This window comes from Gossypium arboreum, chromosome 8 (genome assembly GCF_025698485.1).
Source record: "Gossypium arboreum isolate Shixiya-1 chromosome 8, ASM2569848v2, whole genome shotgun sequence".
NCBI lineage: Eukaryota > Viridiplantae > Streptophyta > Magnoliopsida > Malvales > Malvaceae > Gossypium > Gossypium arboreum.
In genome coordinates, this window is record NC_069077.1 from 133,771,609 (window position 1) to 133,793,846 (window position 22,238).

Below are 22,238 nucleotides of genomic sequence, written 5' to 3' on the forward strand. Positions count from 1 at the left end.
GTAAGTATTGTTGCCTAATTTTTAATACTTATTTTTCAAGTACAAAAATAAATTATAATTAAACAATATATTTTTAAAATAATCAAAAGTATTCTCATCCATTTTACTTGTTTGAGTCAAAGATATAATTCAAGTAAAGCACTCATAACAATAACAATTCAAAATTGAACTTTCATTTCTTTCAATCTTTTGTTATTGACAATATTTATTTATTTATTATTAAGTCTTAATTCACAATTAGACCTTCGAAGTATACTCGTTTTCCCACTTTGATACTTAAATTTTTTTTATCCTCCTTTGGTACTAAAGTACTGTAGTGCCCCTAGAATCATCATCCTAAATTTTGTAAAGTGTTATATTCAGAAATTGTATGATTGAATTATCGAGTAAATAAAATAAAGTACATCAATGTTAGTACAGGAAGGTATTGGATAATGGAGAAGGTCTAATAATAATAATAATAATAATAATAATAATAATAATAATATAGTATTATATTGTGAGATATAAATTTGAGGTATTGACTAGATTGTGAAAAAGTGAAAAGTGATGGGTCAAAGTGTGAATATTCAAAAGTTGAGAGGTTAAAGTGTAAATTTAAAAGTTGAAAGACTAAAAGTATAAATAACTAGAAGTGAAGAGGACATAAATGGAAATATAAAATTTGTCCAGGGCAAATGGTCATTTAATCAAAATAATAATAAATAAATAATTTTGAGTAAAATTACCAAAATGTCATTGAATATATGGATGGATTATAACAATTAGATTTGTTTAGCTTGAAATATAAAATATAGGTCATTGAATTGTAAACATGATGTTGGTGATATTTTAAATAATATATTAATAATAAATAAATTAGATATTTTGATAATATTTTAATAATAAAATGGTGTTATAAAATGAAGGAAAGATGAAAATTTTCTTCATCCTTATTCAATTCCACTATTTCATCCCAAAATCATGAGAATTTCTATGAGCATAAAAAGGAAAATGGTAGTAAAGATCTTAGAGAGTATGTTCATCAACTTAGAAGCAATAAACTAGTAGATGGAAGTAGAGCTGATCATGGGTTGGCGGTGACTGGCCTACCAAGGCCCGCTTAGAAAAATGGGAGGATTTGGGTAAAATATAGGCCGAAAAATGGGCTTGGGCAAAAAACGAGGCCTGTTTAAAAAACGGGCAGACCTCAAGTAAGAGTTTTTGGCCGAGCCTGCCCAACCCGACCAATTATATATTAATATATAATTTTTTATTTTATTTTAATTATTTTAAATTTTAATATAACTATTTTTATTATATTGTTAATTTGTGTATTGTTTTAAGAATTATTTTAGTATTATTTTATTTATTTTAATATTTATTTTAATATTTTTAAATATATTTGATTTATTATATTTTAAATTTTTTATTTAATAAAATAAGAAAAAAAATTAATATGGGCCGGGCCAGGCCGGGCTCGGGCTTAGTAATTTTATTCGGGCCGGGCTTGGGCAAAATTTTAGGCCCATATTTCGGGCCGGGCCGGGCCCGGGCCTAGTAGACGGGCCTAAAATTTTATTTGGGCCCGGCCCGAACCCGGCCCGGCCCATGATCACCTCTAGATGGAAGTGAAGAAAGAGGATATGATGAAGTTGAGAAAGAAATGGAAGAGAAGCAAAAGAGAAGATATTCTTGTCAAAAGATGTAAGATTTCAAATTAACCTTACTTGTATTCCAATGAGTTAAGTTCACTAGAGATAATATGTTTATTTTATTTTATACAATAGAGAAAAAAAGTATTGATGAAGTATGACATAAAGATACACCAAGTTTTTAAGTGAGTGAATATGATTTATAATTATGATAAATATTAAGGTAAAGAAATGAATATGTTATCAACATATAAAAATAAGTGATTATTTTGATGGTAAATAAAAGTATAATAAATATATGTGATTAGATGAAAGTTAGTGAAAAGAACCATGGGAAAAAAACATTTCTACTAAAAGAGTTTTTGGACAATAAAAGTAACTGAACTTTTAAAATTCATCAAAATTGTAAAAATTGAATTAGATGTTGAATAAAATATTAAATTAAAGCCTATTGAGGTTAGTTTTGCATAGAAGAAACAGTGTAAGTAATGGAATTGTAGATTATGATGTATATAATTTTATGAGATAATGTTAGAATTGTTTTTAACTTTAAAAATCACTATAAATTGTACAAAAAATTTAAGATATGAAATTTATATTAATAAAATATTAGTGAGTCTATTTTCAAGGAAAACAAACGAAAACATAATATGAGTTTTGTCTTGAAAGATAATAATTTTCAGTGAAGAAGGATAGAAATGTCTAGCAGTAGAATAGGGAGAAATTAAAGAATTTACTGTATTAATTGGCTTATGTGGAAATTTCTAATTTCAAATACAAGCAGATCCTAAATTCAAATTCTTTAGTTCAAGATATAAATAATTTAGTGACCATGGCACAAATTGACAGCTTTGATATGAACACATAAGTAAATAATGAAATTATAGTTAATGTTACATATAAGCATGTCATACTAAAAGCTAAATATTATAACAAATGTACATAAAGGATATGGAGGAGAGGGAAAAATAGTAGATGAATTTGAAATGTTACAAAATAGTTATAAATGATGGAATGATTAATACATGTGAGAATGTTTAAGCGAATTGATCAAATAATAAGTGAATAATTGTTAATTGATGTGATTTTGGAATCTTGGTTAAAATTTTATGAAGAATTAAATTAATTGACACGATTTAGAAATATACATAAAGTGAGTAAACTACTTTAGAAAGTGCAAGTCCTCCAATGGACTTATTTGTAAAACTTTAATAATTGTGTTAATTTTATAAATTTTATTATATTTGATTGAATATCATGTTTTAATGGGCTCTTTAACTCATAGATAATTATGTCATAAATTTAATTACTACTAAAATGAGTAAAATAAGATTTAATAATAAAATAATATGATAAATCAATCTAAAATTTCTATAATTGATTCGACAACGAATGTGACATCCCGACACCTAGACCTGACATCAGGTTTGGTATGAGGATGTTACTAGTATCATTCCATTATATATTTTGGGACAACTTTTTTAACCTCGTTTAAAAAAATGGCCAAGAAAAACTTACCGCATAGCATTTTAATTAAAAATATATTTGTATCATATCTTCATATATCAATTTTAAAAATAAAAATAAAAATAAAGTATAAAATTATAAATTATAAAATAAAAATCATTAATTCCATAAAATAATTAAATGTTTTTAACCAAAAAAAACGTAACAAATTTTTGGGTGTTCTTAATCATGTTGATCATTTTCTTCATGTGAGAAAAGAGAAGAGTTAGGTTGTTAAATAGTTTAAAATCTCCTTCAATTATTATTTTTAATAATATTTACTTTAATTAATTTAAATTTCAAATAATCTTTCTGTTAAAATTTCAAACTAAAACACAAACTAAACTCAATAAATTTTTAGATTCTAGTGTCAACAGTCATTGCCAACCACCGCTCACTGGCAGTCGTCTGAGTCCAAATTTCATCATTATCTTGTTTGTGATCCCCTCTTTTCATTTCTAACATTTATTATTTTTCAAAAGAACACTAGATTTTTGTAAATCTACAAATAAATCTCAAAAGTTCAACACTAAATCTAGGTGCTTTTCACGATCAAATTATCTTCAAATTTTAGTATATTCTTCCCATCTTTATAAACTTCTCTTTCACCGTTTAGATTAACCAAACAATATCCCAAAAAAATAATTCTTGCTTTGATTGAAATTTTAGTTGATGATTTTTTGTGTCTTTTTTTTTTTTTGGGTGCATAGTGATAATAATTATGATATGAATATGCATGTGGTAATCGAGAGAAATATTTTAGCCATGGTTGTTTGTATTGGGAAGAAACATTGAGTAGATAAGAAGATTGAGGAGAGGAGAGAGAGAGAGGAAGAGAAAACTTGAGAAACAAATTAATTAAAAAATATTTTTTTATTAATTAAATTTAGCTTAATTCATGATTTGACCTTTAAAGTATACACATTTTCTCATTTTAGTATCTAAATTTAGCTTAATTCACGATTTGACCTTTAAGGTATACACATTTTCTCATTTTGGTAACTACTTTTTTTTGGTGTAATTTGGTACCTAAAGTATGTAGTTCTTATGTTTTTAATCTATTTTGTAACACACGATAAAAAATTTATTTGACAACTTTAGCCAATGAAAAAGCGCCACATGACATGTTTTGGCCAATTGAAAAGAGTCATATGACATTCTCTTATAAAATATATAAATTTTCTTTTATTAAATATATAAACCTTAAAATTTATGAAAATGGAAAATATATAGAATTTTAGAAAAATATAGATAAATAATAAAAATGAATATATATATATATATATATATATATATGGAGTGTTTGGTAAATAGAGTTTTTGGTCTTTTTTAACTTATTTGGGCACAAGTGGAGGATCGATAGTCAAACCCTCTAATTATAGTGTTTGATTAATGAAGGTTTGCAGGAGCTTCTGAGCTAAAACCACAAAAACAAAAAATTACAGGGATGGATGACTTTTTTCACAAACTAATTTGGGATTGAGATATGTGAAATGACATATCTCATCATGCTTGCTAAAAAATTACTCCCTTCGCCACATGCTTACTCAAAAATTACCTCATTTTTCACATGTATCTATTTCTTGAATATTTATGTACTCTTAATTTATTTTCAATTTACTTGTGTAGAATGATTTATTATGCAACTTTATATTAATTGAAATATGTTACTTGACAAATTTATTTAAAGTGTGACATAATAATCACTAATTCACATACTAAGAACATGACATAATTATCATTAAGAATATAATTTACAATTATATTAATACATTATTAATATTTATAAATTTTCGTAAGATTAATATGTACAAGATATAAAGCCCATTGTATGGTATTTTTTTATTAATGTCAATTAATTTTTGGATTAAAATAATAACAGATGGATAGTTTAGGAAACAAATTTTAAAAAAAATTAAATACAAAAAAAACTCCAAAATCAAAATATTGAATTAAACTCATGATTAAATCGGAAGTATCTACCCCGGTGATCATAACTAGTACCCACATCTTTAAGACACCAATCTTTAGCCTATACCCATAAACATCGATTGAGCGGAATCTTCTCTTTTTATGCTTATTAATGATCACCATATTTTTTGTTTAGTTTTCGAAATTATGAGCCTAAATAACATTGATGTTTTTCCCTCCACACACCAATTTCTTCTTCTTTTTTCCTTCACATATTCCTGGAAATACTTCCATTGTCAATTTTCCAGATTTGTTTATGGCTTCCACGAGTCTATATAAACGCTTTCACCCCCCTCCAGTTTCTTCATTTTGTCAATGAAACAAAAAGAAAATCGAGTGAAAAAGGAAAAAAGAAAGAGAGAATTTTCTTTCTCGTTTAGAAGTAAATAATAATCTTCACAGTTATGGCGGCTTCGGTCGGTAATCGACAATTCACGGGGCTTGAACCAGCTTTGAACGGCGTTTACACTCCCTTGAAGCCCCATCCAACCCATACCCATCGCCATATGCACCGTGTTTTCGTCGACCATGATTATGAATCCTCCAGCGAAGATGAAGATAACGTGATCGAAAATTACAAAGCCACGATCATCAAATCCAACAGCGAGGTTGATCCGTCGATCTTTGACCCTCGAGACGAAGCAACCGCTGATAATTGGATCGAGCGGAACCCTTCCCTGGTCCGTCTTACAGGGAAACACCCTTTCAACTCTGAACCCCCTTTGAACCGCCTCACGCAGCATGGTTTCATCACTCCGGTTCCTCTTCACAACATTCGTAACCACGGTGCGGTCCCCAAAGCTTCCTGGGATGACTGGACCGTTGAAATAACCGGTTTAGTTAAAAGGCCGATAAAGTTGACCATGGACCAATTGGTGAACGAGTTTCAAAGCCGTGAGTTCCCGGTTACCTTGGTTTGCACCGCGAACCGTCGTAAAGAACAAAACATGATCAAACCAACGGTGGGTTTCAACTGGGGAGCTGCGGGGATTTCAACTTCGCTGTGGAGGGGTGTACCATTGTGTGACATGCTCAAACGATGTGGGATCTATAGCAAGAAACATGGCGCCCTCAATGTGTGTTTCGAAGGGGCTGAGCATTTGCCTGGCGGCGGCGGTTGCAAGTACGGAACCAGCATCAAGAAGGAGATCGCCATGGACCCATCTCGGGATATTATCTTAGCTTACATGCAAAACGGCAAACTTTTAACCCCGGACCATGGCTTCCCTGTTCGGATCATCATACCAGGGTTCAACGGCGGTAGATGGTGAAATGGTTGAAACGGTTGAAACGAATCATCGTTACAACGAAAGAATCCGATAGTTTTTATTACTATAGAGATAACAAGGTCTTTCCTTCCCATGTTGATTTACAGCTAGCCAACGCTGAAGGTATGTTTTATTTTGCATAAGAAACTCGATGACAGTGTTTTGATAATGAAGCATGAAGATGTAATGTTTGCAGGTTGGTGGTATAATCCGGAATGCGCCATCGATGAGCTAAACATCAACTCGGTGATAATGAGGCCTTGTCATAAAGAGATCTTGCCAATCAACTCGTGGACAACTCGGAGGCCGTACACATTGAGGGGCTATGCATATTCGGGTGAGTTTTAAAAAAAAAAAAAAACTTTGTTTTACAAAAGTGAATCTTTTGGTCTTTTTCTTCCTATTGGATTCCAAAAGTCTCCGCATGGTTTGCTTTTAACTAAGGTCCATGCTCCTCTGAAAAACTGGACTAGATTTAAGGTTGTCTTGTAATAAATGACTCTCGACATATATATTTTCAGTAATTAAAAAAGAAAAATGATTTGATCAATACCTTTGGAAATTTGTGTAGTGACTGCAAGTTTAGGGAAATGAGAATAAGGCTTTTATATTCTATTTTTGTTGTTTTATTTTGGTGATAACAGGTGGTGGGAAAAAAGTAAAACGTGTGGAGGTAACAATGGACGGTGGTGAAACCTGGCAGGTTTGCACGGTGGACCACGCTGAAAAGCCAAACAAATACGGTAAATTCTGGTGCTGGTGCTTCTGGTCACTTGATGTTGAAGTGCTTGACCTTTTGGGAGCCAAAGAGATAGCGGTGCGAGCCTGGGACGAGACCTTTAACACCCAGCCCGAAAAGCTCATTTGGAATCTTTTGGTAAATAAAAGTACCTACACTACACTTTGTTAAATTGTTTTTGTTTTTAGGAAAATTTAACTAATAACTACACTACACTACACTACACGTGCTAACAGATATTTCAGTTTAAACAGGATGAGTATTTTTCTTTTAGAAATTTTATAAATTTGTTGAATTTTTAAATATTTTTTTTAATTTTTATAAATTATATTATTCACGTCAATATAATTCAAAATTTAATAATTTAGATCAGGGATTAAAATAGCAGTCGGTAGCGGAATAGCGACCGCTATATAGTGGTAGCGTCGCCGTCCGAAATTGCTACTGTTAAAAATAGCGGTGCGAAGCGGAGTCACACCAATAGCGGTGGATTGCAGCAGTAATTTAACGGGTAACGGCCAATTGCAGAAATAATGGGCCGCTATTTCCGTTACTTTTTCACTATTTCCGTTGATATTTATTTTTTTACTTTGTTATTAGTTATTAGTTGTGTAAATTTTAAAAAAAATTTACAACTGTGATACTCACAGTGACACCAATACCATCCGTTATATCTACAACTGCGATAAACGAACGTGACCAAAAACGCGACCGTAACAGCAATTTAAATCCCTGATTTAAATAGTTTTTTTTTTTTAAAAAAAGAAAGCAATAGTTTTTTGTTTAAAAGAAAGAAATTTGATCTAAGTTTTAAAAATTTAATAACAGAGTGATAAAAAAACTGACAAAATACGAACTAAAATTTGTGTTTATGCCAAAAATAAAATTCTTGTTGTCTATCCCCGCTAATGGAGTTAATGGGTTTAATCATATGTAATAGGGAATGATGAACAACTGCTGGTTCCGTGTAAAAGCAAGTGAAAACGGGATGGTTTTCGAGCATCCGACTTTGCCAGGCAACCAATCTGGTGGATGGATGGCTGAGGAACGACACCCGGAAAACCCGACCATAAAGAGGAGTGTCTCTACTCCTTTCATGAACACTGCCACCAGAATTTCGATGTCTAAGGTGAAGAAACACAACTCTGTTGATTCCGCTTGGATCGTCGTCCGTAGTCACATCTATGATTGCACTCGTTTCCTCAAGGATCACCCTGGTGGCATGAGCAGTATTCTTATCAACGCCGGAACCGACTGCACTGACGAGTTCGACACCATTCACTCTGACAAAGCCAAGAATATGCTAGAAGATTATCGAATTGGTGAGCTGATCACGACGGGTTATGTTTCCGACTCGGCGGCGTCCTCGCCTAATACTTCCGTGCATAGAGCATCGAACATTAGCTTTTTAGGTCCCATTAAAGAAGTTGCAGCCACAAGACCCGTGGCGCTTGTTCCACCTGAGAAAATCCCATGCAAACTTGTCGATAAAACATCCATCTCTGACGATGTTCGTCGGTTCCAATTCGCGTTGCCGTCGGAAGATCAAGTGCTCGGGTTACCCGTAGGGATGCACATATTTTTGTGTGCCACCATTGATGATAAGCTTTGCATGAGAGCCTACACCCCAACCAGCAGCATTGATGAAGTTGGCCACTTTGATCTACTTGTCAAGATTTACTTCAAAGGGGTACATCCGAAATTCCCTAACGGCGGGCTCATGTCACAATATTTGGACTCTCTCCCACTGGGTTCATCACTAGAGGTGAAGGGTCCTATGGGTCACATCCAATATACCGGTCGAGGCAACTTTTTGGTTCACGGCAAACCTAAGTTTGCCAAGAAACTAGCAATGTTTGCCGGTGGGACGGGGATCACCCCAATTTATCAAGTCATCCAAGCTATTTTAAAGGACCCCAAGGACGAGACCGAGATGTATATGGTGTACGCGAACCGAACTGAGGACAACATTTTGCTGAAAGACGAGCTCGACGATTGGGCTAAGAAGCATGATCAGTTGAAAGTATGGTACGTGAAGTATCTCGTGCAAGAATCTATAAGGGAAGGAGGGCAATATAGCACAGGTTTCATCTCGGATAGTGAGCTGAGGGATCACATCCCAGAGGGCTCCAGCAACACTCTCGCGTTGGCTTGTGGGCCACCACAGATGATCCAGTTCACCGTGCAGCAGAACTTAGAGAAGATGAACTATGACATTAAGGATTCTTTGTTAATATTTTAAAGGAAATTGAGAGATTTTTAATGGTTTTAGTCACTGTTCTTTGTCTTGTATTCTTATCAAATTTTCCCTTAGATTAATAAGGTTGTTGGGAAAATGATGTACAGAGAGAAATCAAAGGTGGTGTTGTTTGAGAGAAGGAAAAACAAGTCTACTTGTTTCAAGTTCTATATATAAATATAGTTTCCAAAAAATTCCAAAATCTTGGCCAAAATGTCTAACCCAATATCCAATATTTGAGTACTAATTACTTTACAGCGTCAACTAGTTTTTTCTTTACCTCGTGTGAACAGGTTAAATGTATAATTTTTTTTATTTTTTTATTGTAATCAATATATCCATAGTTGACAATAATAACTCGTTCTCTTATTGTAGGTGCTCTTCAAAAAGATAAATTGTTGGCGATTAAATGTGTTTCATTTCCATGAGTGGGGATTGAATCCTCGACCACATAATTAAATAATGAGGTGAGCAACAATCACACCATATTTCATAGTTTTTTTTTTAAAACAATGGTTAATATATAAAAAAAAATTAGTACAAATTTCTTAAAAACTAGTTAGAAAAATAGTTATTTATGCAAAATCAAGATCAATTTTTTAAAAACTAGATTCAGTAACCTTTTTCCCTTACAAAATTTAAAATTTAATAGCAAGTACAAAAAAGTGTATTAATTTTTCCAAGTCAAAACAAGATTGTTATTAAGAAGTTTTGAGCTACTTTCAGTAAAATATTTTTATTTCTCAATGTCAAATTCAAAATAATTTTCGTTTCCTCCATTAAAACCTAGACTCAATAAAAATTTTAACCATGTCAGGCTCTAATTCTAACTAGACTTGATCATGGCCCGGGCTACCTGGCCCAGCCCGAAGGCCCGCCCAAAATGTGGAAGGTTTTGGGTAAAAATATAGGCCCGAAAAATGGGTTTGGACAAAAAAATAAGGCCTATTTAAAAAATGGGCAGGGCTTCAGGTATGATATTTTTTGGCCCGAGCCTGACCCGGCCTGGCTCGAATCCGCTAAAGGACAAAAAAATCTGTTTTTTTAAATGCTATTTTCTTGTTGTTTTCTCCCTTTTTTTCTACCATTTTACTATTATGTTGCTACTATTTTGTTGTTATTGTTTGGATATTGTATAAAATTTCTTTTATTGTTAATTTTGTTATTATTTTAAAGATATTTGTTAATTTTGTTATTATTTTAGAGACATTTGTTTGCTAAGTTACATCTATCTTAGTGTTATTTAAGTATATATATATTTTAAAATTTATTTTCAATTTGTTGGGAAATACTTATTTTGATGTTTTTAATATTTTTGATGTATTATATATTTTTAAAATTATATAAAAATTAATATGGGCGGGCCGGGTCAGGCCCGGGTTTTAGCATTTTTATTTGGGTCGGGTTTGGGCAAAATTTTAGGCTCATTTTTCGGGCCGAGTAGAGCCCAGGCCTAGCAAACGGGCCTAAATTTTTAGTTGAGTCCGGTCCAGCCCATGCTCACCTCTACTTCTAACATGATCTTTACAAATTTTGATAAAATTTTAAAATTGCACCACTACTGTTTGTTCCGTTAAAAACTAGGCTCAATAAGCTTTTTAATACATGCTCTACTTCTAACATTATTTCTATGGTAAAATTTTAAAGTTGTGCCACTATTATTGAATTACAACCGACTTATGTTACCCTAACTAAACATAATTATACCAAATAGTCACTCTTATAAAAATTAATTACCAACATCATCATTCACTCGTTTAAAAGTTTAAATTTATTATCATTTGCCACAAATCCTTTATTTTCTTTTTATGAGATTTACTTTCAATTCTTAGTAAGTCAAAATTCAAGACAATGTTTCCTACTTTTCCTCTTCTTAATCAATTCAAACCATGTCAAAATACATATCTAACCTCTCCTTTAGCCACCTCGCTTATAAATTAAATTTTAAAGTTCACCCTTTTTCCATTAAACCTTTCTATTTAAGATTTTCATAACTCATATTAATTTAAGCTTAAATGTAGTATAAGCTCAATGAAAATTCATACCCTTTCACATTTCAAGTTAGATCCAATACTTTAATTATTTTCTCAACCAATTATCATTTCATATATATAAATATCACACACACACACACACTTACATTATAACAATTATAATAGTTCTCATTTCCATGTCTACTAGTTTAATTCACATACTTGTTAATGATTTCATTTCTCAAATACATTCAACTCATTAGCCACACACAAATCCTACGCCATTTTGTTACTTCTAAAACACTCAATAAAGGTATTAGACATTTTCATAAACATTCAAGCATAAATATTCCTTTGTAAGATGGAACTTAAGAGAATGCATACCTTATCAAGCTCAAAATTGATGCTACCCGCTAAACTCCATTTTTTGATATCTCTGATCATCTCAACCTCTTTCTTTTCCAAATTGAAACACTCCATACTTGACCTAGTCGCCTAGTCCGAGCTATAGGATGCCACAACTGTTATCGGAATAACTACAATCACATATACACCATACAACCATTCACACATGCAATTTAATATATTTCATGTTCCTTCTATGTTATTGTAGAAGCCCAAATTGCCCGGGCTCAATTATATGAAAACCCAACCAAACCTCTAAACCCACTAAAACCCTTAACCCATGACCCATTTACATCTACCCAAACCCAATTCAAAAGCCCATTAAGCCCCCCAAAAAAAAACCTAACCCAAAAAAAAACAAAGAAAAAAAAAGAAAAAGAAAAACCTACCCCAAAAAAACCTAACCCAAAAAAAAAAAAAGAAGAAAAAAGAAAAACCTAACAAAAAAAGATAAAAAAACCTAGCCACCTAACCACTTTCCCACTTGCCCCATTTTTCCTCCCATTGTCTACCACCACCACCTACAAAATAGAAAAAAAAAAGAAAATCATGTAAAAGATGGCTATAAAAAGCCATTCAAAATCATGTAAAAAAAAAAGGAGGAGGATTTTACAAAGATTGAAAAAAAACACAAAAATTCCTTCAAATTTTGAACACAAAAGAAACATCAATAAAAATGTTGCATCTTTTTCTTTTTTCCTCTTCTTTCGAATCTTTTTTTTCTTTTTTGTGTTGTTTTTTTTCTTTCTTTATATATACATATATTGTTAAAAAAAATTTACCTTTTCCGGCCACCGTGGGCGGTGGCCGACGACGGGCGGCGACCGACGATCGACCGGTGACCGGCCCCCCCTTGGCCGGATTTCCTTTCCCCCCTCCCTTCTCTCTTCTTTCCCCTTCTTTTTTAGGTATTTTATATATATTATGTATATATTTTTAATGCCATTAGTTATATATTTCTTATGTATATATTCTTAAATACTATTATATACATATATATATATATATATATATATATATTAAATACCATATTGTGTATATATTATTATTACAAATTATTACTATTGTTAGTATTATTATAACTATTATTATATTAGTGTATATTTTATGTACATATGTATATATATATTTTTGCACATATCATTATTTTATATTATTGTTGTAAATTTTTATGTATATATTTTTATGTAACGTTTCCTACTATTTTCTTTTATTGTAGATATTATTATTATTATTATTACATACTTTTATTATATGCATATATATATATATATGTATTTTTATGTACATATTATTATTTTATATTATTATTACCAAATATATCATTTTTCCTATTTTATTATTAGTACATGATTTGTTTTTATTTTGTAAATATCATTATTATTGTTATTCTAATATTCTAGTATTCCATGTTAATATTTTTCATTAATGATATCATTTTTTTTCGTCCTTTATCTATTTTAATTTCTCACTTTAGGAATATTTTTCTCATGTTTTAATTAATTTCAAAAATAAGACAATGTACCAATTTAATATTAAGCCATCGATTTTATCGCTATGTTGGGTGAAATTAAATGGCTTGTGTTAAAAACAGGACACCCTTTCTAAAAAAATCGAAAACTAAAATTCTCATTTTTCAATCGGATCATGATTAAATATTATATTGAACTCGTATTTTTGAAAATCAAGTCAACACATGTTTATGAGATACCAATTTTGGGCGTCGCGAGGGTGCTAATACCTTCCTCACGCGTAACTGACTCCCGAACCCCAATTTTTCTCTGGACTTTCATGTAGACCTAAATTTGGCCTTCTTTTTGTTTTAAAATAATTTTATTAGGTGTCCGATCACACCTATAAAAAAGGATCGGTGGCGACTCCCTTTGTTAATAAAATCGAAAGTTGGTTTTCAAATGTTTAATAAATCGCCACAATTAGCGACCAAGCGAAGCTAAAAATTTTTTTTTACGTCGCTACAGCTGGCGACTCCACTGGGGACCCGTTTTGAGAGTCGAGTCGAATTAAACTCGCGTTGTCAAAATTTTCAAAGTTCCTTGTTCAAATTAACATTTAGTCGTGATCCTCAAATGTTTTGTTTTCAAAAAAATCATGCATTTGCATCGTGTTGTATATATTCTAACTTGTTTTATCCGGTTGTTTTTCAGCTTTAAATTTTTGTGATTTTAGTTTTGGTTTAGTTTTTAAATAAAATGTAAAGGTTTGCAAGTTTCTCCCCACACTTTGTGCACGTGCATTTTGTTGAATAACATGAGCTCTATACCCGGCTCAGTCCTCGTTAAGTGAAAGTAAACGCTACGCCTTCGTGAGTTAACTCGTTCCTCCGCATGAGCTAGTGAATACTTTCGCTTACATATGACTTATGCTTTCGTGAGTTAACTTGTCCCTCCGCATAGGCATAAGTAAATGTAATCCTCAATTGATCTCGTAAGCCTATGATGGGCCATGACCGAGGCTCAGTACTAATCTTAGTAGATGACGGTCTGAGGCGATTGAGTACCCATCTAGAACCAAAATTGCATATAGTGAACCATACGAGCCACCCAACTAGAGCCATGCCGAACCTCCGCTCGTTTAGTAGTCACCGAAATAAGTACACGGAAAAACACATCTTACCTTCTATTTCTTTTACATTTGTGCTTTCTAAGCAAGGGAATCGAGTCTCTTGGACCAAGTAGCTTAATTTGTTAGATTTTCCACAGCTTTTTCTCTGTTTATATGTGTTGCGCTAACCAAGGTCGTTTGTTTGTATTTCTATTTTTCATCATGCATCGAAGGCATCTTGTTAGGAAGCGTTGATTAGAGATTGGTTGCCAAAATGGGTTTCTAATGGAGGAGTCAATTATACGAGTGACCAAACGTTGTGTAATAGACTCCTTTGATTAAGAAATGCCTAAATAGGGCTATCTTGAAATTAACACCAATTTCTTGCATTTCTTTCATGACTAACAGTCATTTGACATTCATGCATTCATTTATGCATTCATTCATTCATTGCATATTCCATACTCATTCGCTGAGGTTAAAACATACAATTCGCTAGTTGTACATACCATACGGGAAACCAGGACATTCCACGGAAAAGCGCCTAGCCTTTAAGAGAAGAGTTCAAGGACTCATTGATGCGGTATCCTATGATTCGATAGTGCCGATAATGCAATCGGGAACCCATTCCCTAACCATACCGAAAGGGATGTGAGCATAGTGGGGAAAGTGGACGAATGGAAAGTCGAAGATGTGTTTGAAATAAGGACGCCTCTGCAGAAAACTGGAGGTCTTGGTTAAGAAAGGATTACTTTGTCACCCGATAGAATTCTCGGAGAAGAAGGTCAAAGTTTTTGCAATTTCCATGGAATTGTAGGACACGATATTCAGTCGTGTGAGGAATTTAAAAGGTTGCTTCAAGACCGGATGGATAATAAGGAGATTAAGGTTCTTAACAAAAGGGAAGAGACTAATGAAAGAGAAGTATCGCCTCGATAACCGATCACCAGTCCCCTTATAATACCGATCGACTGTTAGTAATTTATTACGATGCGACGAAAGAGCCGGTGAAACCAAAAATGATAATCGAAGTACCGTCTCATTTCCCTTACAAGGACAATAAAGCAGTACCATGGAAATATGACGTTCATATTGTCACACCTGAAGATGAAAAACCCAAAGCCATGACTGGAAGCGTCGAGGAAATAGGTCATTTCACTCGTAGTGGAAGATGTTATTCGAATGAGATAAAGAAGAACAGTGACTTGAAACAGAAAGGAAAAGCACCGATGCACGTGACCGATGATGAGCATGAAACTGCGCCTGAACAAGAAGCTAAAAATCCTGTGGACGAGGAGGAAGCACAGGAATTCTTAAAATTTATCAAGCAAAGTGAGTACAATGTGGTAGAACAATTGAGTAAGCGGCCGGTAGCGAATCTCGGTATTATCTCTCTTTGTTAAATTCGAACCACACCGAACGCTCTGCTGAAAGTGTTAAATCAAGCTTATGTGGCAAACAATGTATCCGTTGAAAAACTGGATAGATGGGTGAACAACTTGAATGCGGATAATTTCATTTCTTTTAATGATGATGAAATACCGCCCAATGGTAGAGGCTCAGTGAAAGCATTGCATATCACAACTTTGTTGTAAGGGCTATATAATACCGAATGTGCTCATCGACAATGGATCAAGACTCAATGTCATGCCTTTAGCCACACTTTCCGAGATTAGATGGATTTGTCCTATTTAAGGCCTTGCCATTCTACAGAAGGGCATTCGATGGAACAAGACGAAGTTATGGGAAAAATTGATATCCCTTTAGAAGTGGGTCCCTACATATACGATGTTGAGTTTCTAGTCATGGACATTACAACATCATACAATTGTCTCTTGGGAAGACCTTAGATTCATTCTGCTGGAGCGGTCCCATCATTACTCCATCAAAAGGTGAAATTTATCATGGATGGCTGTTTGGTCACTGTCGAGGGAGAAGAAGACATTGTAGCATCTATTTCTGCTGACGCACCATATATTGAAGTGAGTAAAGACGCTATGAAATGTTCCTTCCGATCTCTTGAATTTGTCAATGCCACATTCATCGCCGAGGAAAGCAATTCCGCCAAAATTGTCAAAAATACCGGGATGGGTGTCAAACTGACTGTAGGAAAGGGAGCTCGGCGAGAAAAGGTTTAGGAGATATTTGCAAGGAATAGTCAAGGCTCTAAATCCAAGACACCACAAGGCCCGATACGGTTTGGGGTTCCATTGGACATCGTCAAAGAAGAAAACAATGGGAAAAGATCGGAGAGAAGGATTGCGAGAACTTTGGGCGAGAAGTAGAATGGGAGCCCATAACATACCCTTCTTTGTCAAAAACATTTACATCTGTGGGAATGATATACCGGACGGGATAATATACAAAGCACTGTTATTAATTGAAAGGGTCTTCAAAATGTCGAGATAAATGTTATTGACAAAGGAAGTGAGGCTATTAAAGATGTTTCAATGATACGCCATTGTCCTCCGGGTTTTATGTTGAACAATTGGACTGCCGAGGACCTTATTGTAGTTTATAAGTCTTCAGAGTAATGCTCAAACATTAACATTCTATTGTGTCCTTAGATATAATAGAATTCTTTTGTAAGAGCTTGCATTCACTCTTTATCATTTAAATGAATATCAATGAAGATGCATTTTATCACGATCTTTCGCATTATCACTAATTTCATAATCATCTCCTCATTTTATAGCCTATCTATACATTTGCCTCATACCATGCCATAACATTTCGTTTGTTGGTTTCAATACTTGGATGCCCCTCTATAGTTTCCTTTTCCATTCAACTTTCAGGTGCTCGGATATCAACAACATGAACAAACCCGTTACGAGTCCTGAAATCGATTTTGAGAAGGCTATTTGTTTAGGAGAATTTGAAGTCGAAGAAAATGTCAAGACTATGTTTTGTCCCCGACTTGCTAAAATGGTGAAACAAGAGGATAAACAGATTTTGCCTCATCAAGAATCTGTTGAAACAATAAATCTGGGAACTGAATAAAGGAAGCAACAACTGAAGATTGAGACTTCTATTTCAGGGGGCACCAGGCATAATTTGATAGCTTTGCTCCATGAGTACAAAGATGTATTCGCATGGTTATATCAGGATATGCCAGGATTGGATGAAGATGTAGCGGCCCATAAGCTCCCATTAAAGCCAGAATGCAAGCCCATTCAACAAAAGCTAAGACGGATGAGGCCTAAGATGTTGTTGAAGATAAAAGAGGAAGTCAAGAAGCAATTTGATGCTGGTTTCCTACAAGCCTCCAAATATCCAGAATGGGTGGCTAACATAGTCCCGGTGCCAAAGAAAGACGGCAAAGTCCGAATGTGCGTGGATTATCGTGACCTGAATCGAGCAAGTCCTAAAGATAATTTTCCCTTACCAGACATTGATACGTTGGTGGATAACACAGTAAAACATTCATTGTTTTTTTTCATGGACAGATTCTCGGGGTATAATCAGATCAAGATGGCCCCTGAGGATATGGAAAAAACTACCTTCGTAACAATGTGGGGAACATTCTGCTACAATGTGATGCCATTTGGGTTAAAGAATGCTGAGGCAACATATCAGAGGGCTATGGTGACGTTATTCCATGACACGAGGCATAAAGAAATAGAGGTCTACGTCGATGATATGATTGCTAAGTTCGAGGGAAGAAGAGCATGTAGCGAACTCGAAGAAGTTGTTCGACGACCGAGAAAGTTCCACTAAAGCTCAATCCGTCCAAATGTACGTTTGGGGCTACCTCAGAAAATTGCTTGCCTTCATTGTCGTGAGAGAGGCATTGAAGTTGATCCAGATAAAATAAAAGCCATTCAAGAGTTACCACCCCCGCGCACGCAAAAAGGAAGTCAGAGGATTTTTAAGGAAATTAAACTACATCGCCCGATTTATCGCTCAACTTACCAACCAATGCGACCCAATCTTTCGACTCCTTCGAAAACATAATCCGGAGAATAGAGCGATGAGTGCCAAGTGGCTTTTGACAAGATAAAAGCAGATTTGTCTAATCCTCCGATTGCTAGTACCGCCAATGCCGGAAGACCATTGATATTGTATTTGACTGTGTTCGAGAATTCAATGGGTTGCGTACTGGGGTAACACGACGAGTCAGGAAAGAAAAAAAATGCGATCTACTACCTCAGCAAAAAGTTTACTGAATATGAGGCAAAGTATTTGTCCATTGAAAAATACTGTTGCGCTCTGGTTTGGGTAGCTCGGAGACTCAGACAATATATGTTGTATCATACGACATGGCTAATTTCAAAGTTAGACTCAATAAAATACATGATGGAATCACCGGCACTCTCAGGAAGAATGGCACGATGGCAGATCCTCCTATCAGAATATGACATTGCCTATGTAAGTCAGAAGTTGATAAAAGGGAGCGCAATAGCTGATTTCTTAGCGACTCGAACGACGGAGGAATATGAGCCCTTGAAATTTGATTTCCTAGACGAAGACTTAATGTGCATCACAGAAATGGAATCCGAGTCATCAAAAGAGAAGTCATGGAAGATGTGCTTTGATGGTACGTCAAATGCTTTAGGGCATGGAATTGGAGCAATCCTGGTATCACCAGACGGAATCATTATCCGTTCACGCAAGACTGAATTTCTTCGTACCAATAACATAGCGAATATGAGGCTCGTATCATGGGACTTCGTGCGACTATTGAACAAAACATCGAAATCTTAGAGGTGTACGGGGACTCACCCTAGTGGTTTACCAAATCCGTGGAGAGTGGGAAGTGAGGGACCCAAAATTGATTAAGTATGTGATTTAGTAGCTGAATTGATCAAAGAATTCAAAGAAATAACTTTTCATTACTTCCGCGAGGAGAAAACTAATTGGTCGATGCCACGCCACCTTGGCTTCAATGTTCAAAGCAAAGCGAGAAATGAAATAATGCCTCTTCAAATGAGCATATCGAAGTCCTTGCCCATTGTTTGACATTGAAAAGGAGCAGACGGACGGTCATGGTTCCATGATATCTTAGAATATATCAAGAATCAAAAGTATCTGAACAAGCAAACGAGAACGACAAAAGAACAATCGGAAGAATGGCGGTGGATTTGTTCTTGATGGGGACATCTGTACAAAAGAGGAAAAGATCGGTGCTCTTGAGATGCGTGAGATCTTTGTTGAGGCTAGAAAAATACTTGAAGACGTTCATGAGGGAATTTGCGGGATACATGCCAATGGTTTCACTATGGCTAGAAAGTCTATGAGACTCGGTTACTACTGGTTGACGATGGAAAACGACTGCATTAGTTTTGCCAGAAAATGCCACAAATGTCAAATCTACGGCGATAAAATTCATGTAGCCCCCTCGCCCCTTCACGTCATGACTTCTCCGCGGCCTTTTTCTATGTGGGGCATGGATGTCATAGGGCCTATTTTCCTGAAAGTTTCTAATGGACATCGATTCATTTTTGTGGTCATTGATTACTTCACAAAATGGATAGAAGCCGCTTCGTTTGCCAATGTGACCAAGACTACAGTTTGCAGGTTTTTGAAGAAGGAAATCATTTGTCGATATGGTTTGCCTAAAAGAATCATTTCAGATAACGCCATGAATCTGAATAACAAGATGATGAAGGAAGTATGCGAGCAATTCCAAATAAAGCATCATAACTCCTCGCCCTATCGTCCAAAGATGAACGGGGCTGTTGAAGCAGCCAAAAAAAATATTAAGAGGATCATTGGGAAAATGACTGAGACGTTTAAAGATTGGCACGAGAAGCTTCCATTTGCTTTGTTTGCATATCGCACATCTCATCACGAACATCTACGGAGCAACTCCTTTCTCTCGGTTTATGGAATGGAAGCGTGCTACCTATCGAGGTTGAGATCCCTTCTCTACGAGTCTTAATGGAATCAAAGTTAGAAGAAGCGAGAATGGGTACAAGTTCGATATGATCAGATGAACCTCATTGAAGAAACGCGTCTCAGGGAAATTTGTCACGGGCAGATGTACCAAAAAAAAAAATGATCGCAGCTCATGACAAGAAGGTACGACCAAGATAATTCCATGAAGAAGAACTCGTTTGAGAAAAATTCTCCCAATACAAAAAGATCTGCGAGGAAATGGGCACCAAACCGGGAAGGACCGTACGTTGTAAAGAAGGCATTCTCAGGAAGAGCTTTGATCCTTGCCGAGATGGATGGGAAAGAAGTGTCGAATCCAGTGAACTCAGATGCTATGAAGAAATATTATGCTTAAAATAAAAACCCGAAAAGGGCATCTTAAAAAAAAAAGGGGGATCAAGGCGAAAACCCGAAAAGGGCGTCTTGATTAGTACAAAAAGATTAGGATGAAAACCCGAGAGGGCGTCTTAATGAAACAAACCTGGAGGTCAAACGATAGGTCAAGCAGTGAGGCTACAGTATTTGAAGCATTTCTGAAAGCTTGAAATCTTCTACGCAAGAAGTCGCGCTCGAAAGATTTTTGATTGAGGATCGAGGAAGAGTTCATGTGTTGAATATCTAGAGTATTTGTATCTGTTGAATACGATCCTTTCTTTCTTTTTGACATTTTTTACTCTCATTGGTTAACTTGATTTGTTTGCCACATTTGAAATAGATGAATATGAAATATCATTTTTATCCCTATCTGACCTTTTTCATGCATCTCATTATGTGTTTATTTACATGATAAATGGTGAAATGACATACTCTAAACAAAAGAAATGTTAAGCATTACCAGGATGAAAATTTGATAAGCACAAGAGTCTCAAAGTAAGAACAAAGTTCAATCGGGGGCAGAAGAGTGATATCTGAGAAACGTCGATTACTCGTGAAGCTTGAAGCATGTATAAGGCTGAAGAGAAAGTCGAGAATCAAAGCAATGAACACGGATCCTCAACAATCGTGGCTAAATGGACATACGACAAACATGCTTAAGGAGCTTTGCATAATCATGTAGGCATAAAAGTATTTAAGACAAACATGTGCATATCATGATAACATCATACATGGCATATACTGGTACTCCAACGAGCAAGAAATCTTGAATGAAAGTCGAATCGAATCAAAGGAAAAGACACCGAATTCTACCAAAGGACGGGTTTTGGTATTTTGATGTTTTTAATTCATGCTTTTCAAGGAAAATCAACTCATATTGCGAGAGATGAGTTGAGCCTCAAGACACGTTGAGGTATTTTTAATTGTTGTTTTCAAAATCAACTCATATTGCGAGAAGTGAGTTGAGCCTCGGGACACGTTGAGGTATTTTAGTTTTAAATTGACTCATATTGCGAGAGGTGAGTTAAGCCTTTTAATTTTGTTTTTCAAAATCAACTCATATTGCTAGAGGTGAGTTGAGCCTCGGGCACTGTTGAGGTATTTTCAATTTTGTGTTTTAATCAACTCATATTGCGAGAGATGAGTTGAGCCTCAAGACACGTTGAGGTATTTTTAATTTTGTTTTCAAAATCAACTCATATTGCGAGAAGTGAGTTGAGCCTCGGGCACTGTTGAGGTATTTTTAGTTTATGTTTTAAATTGACTCATATTGCGAGAGGTGAGTTAAGCCTTTTAATTTTGTTTTCAAAATCAACTCATATTGCTAGAGGTGAGTTGAGCCTCGGGCACGCCGAGGTATTTTCAATTTTGTGTTTTAATTTCAACTCATATTGCGAGAGGTGAGTTGAGCCTCAGTCCTGTTGAGGTATTTTCAATTTCATTTTCAATTTACGTTGTTCAAGAATCAACTCATATTGCGAGAGGTAGGTTGAACCTTTTAATTTCTACTTTTCAAAATCAACTCATATTGCGAGAGGTGAGTTGAGCCTCGAGACACTGTTGAGGTAATTTCAATTCTGTTGTCAAAAAATCAACTCAGTATTGCAGTGGCGAGTTGAGCCTCGTGTCACACGCCGAGGTATTTTCAATTTCCGTTTTTCAATTTCTGCCTTTCAAAAAAATCAACTC

The 22,238-nt window shown here is 34.8% G+C and overlaps 1 protein-coding gene across 1 annotated transcript; it reads left to right on the top strand.

The window, feature by feature from the left end:
• Positions 1-5,219: 5,219 nt before the first annotated feature.
• LOC108469468 (nitrate reductase [NADH]-like) lies at positions 5,220-9,506 on the top strand. Its single transcript, XM_053018434.1, is given in 5 exon segments — positions 5,220-6,371; positions 6,374-6,502; positions 6,576-6,716; positions 7,024-7,256; positions 8,059-9,506. Coding segments are annotated over 5 exon segments (2,661 nt in total). The 5' UTR covers positions 5,220-5,515; the 3' UTR covers positions 9,361-9,506.
• The last annotated feature ends 12,732 nt before the right edge of the window (positions 9,507-22,238 follow it).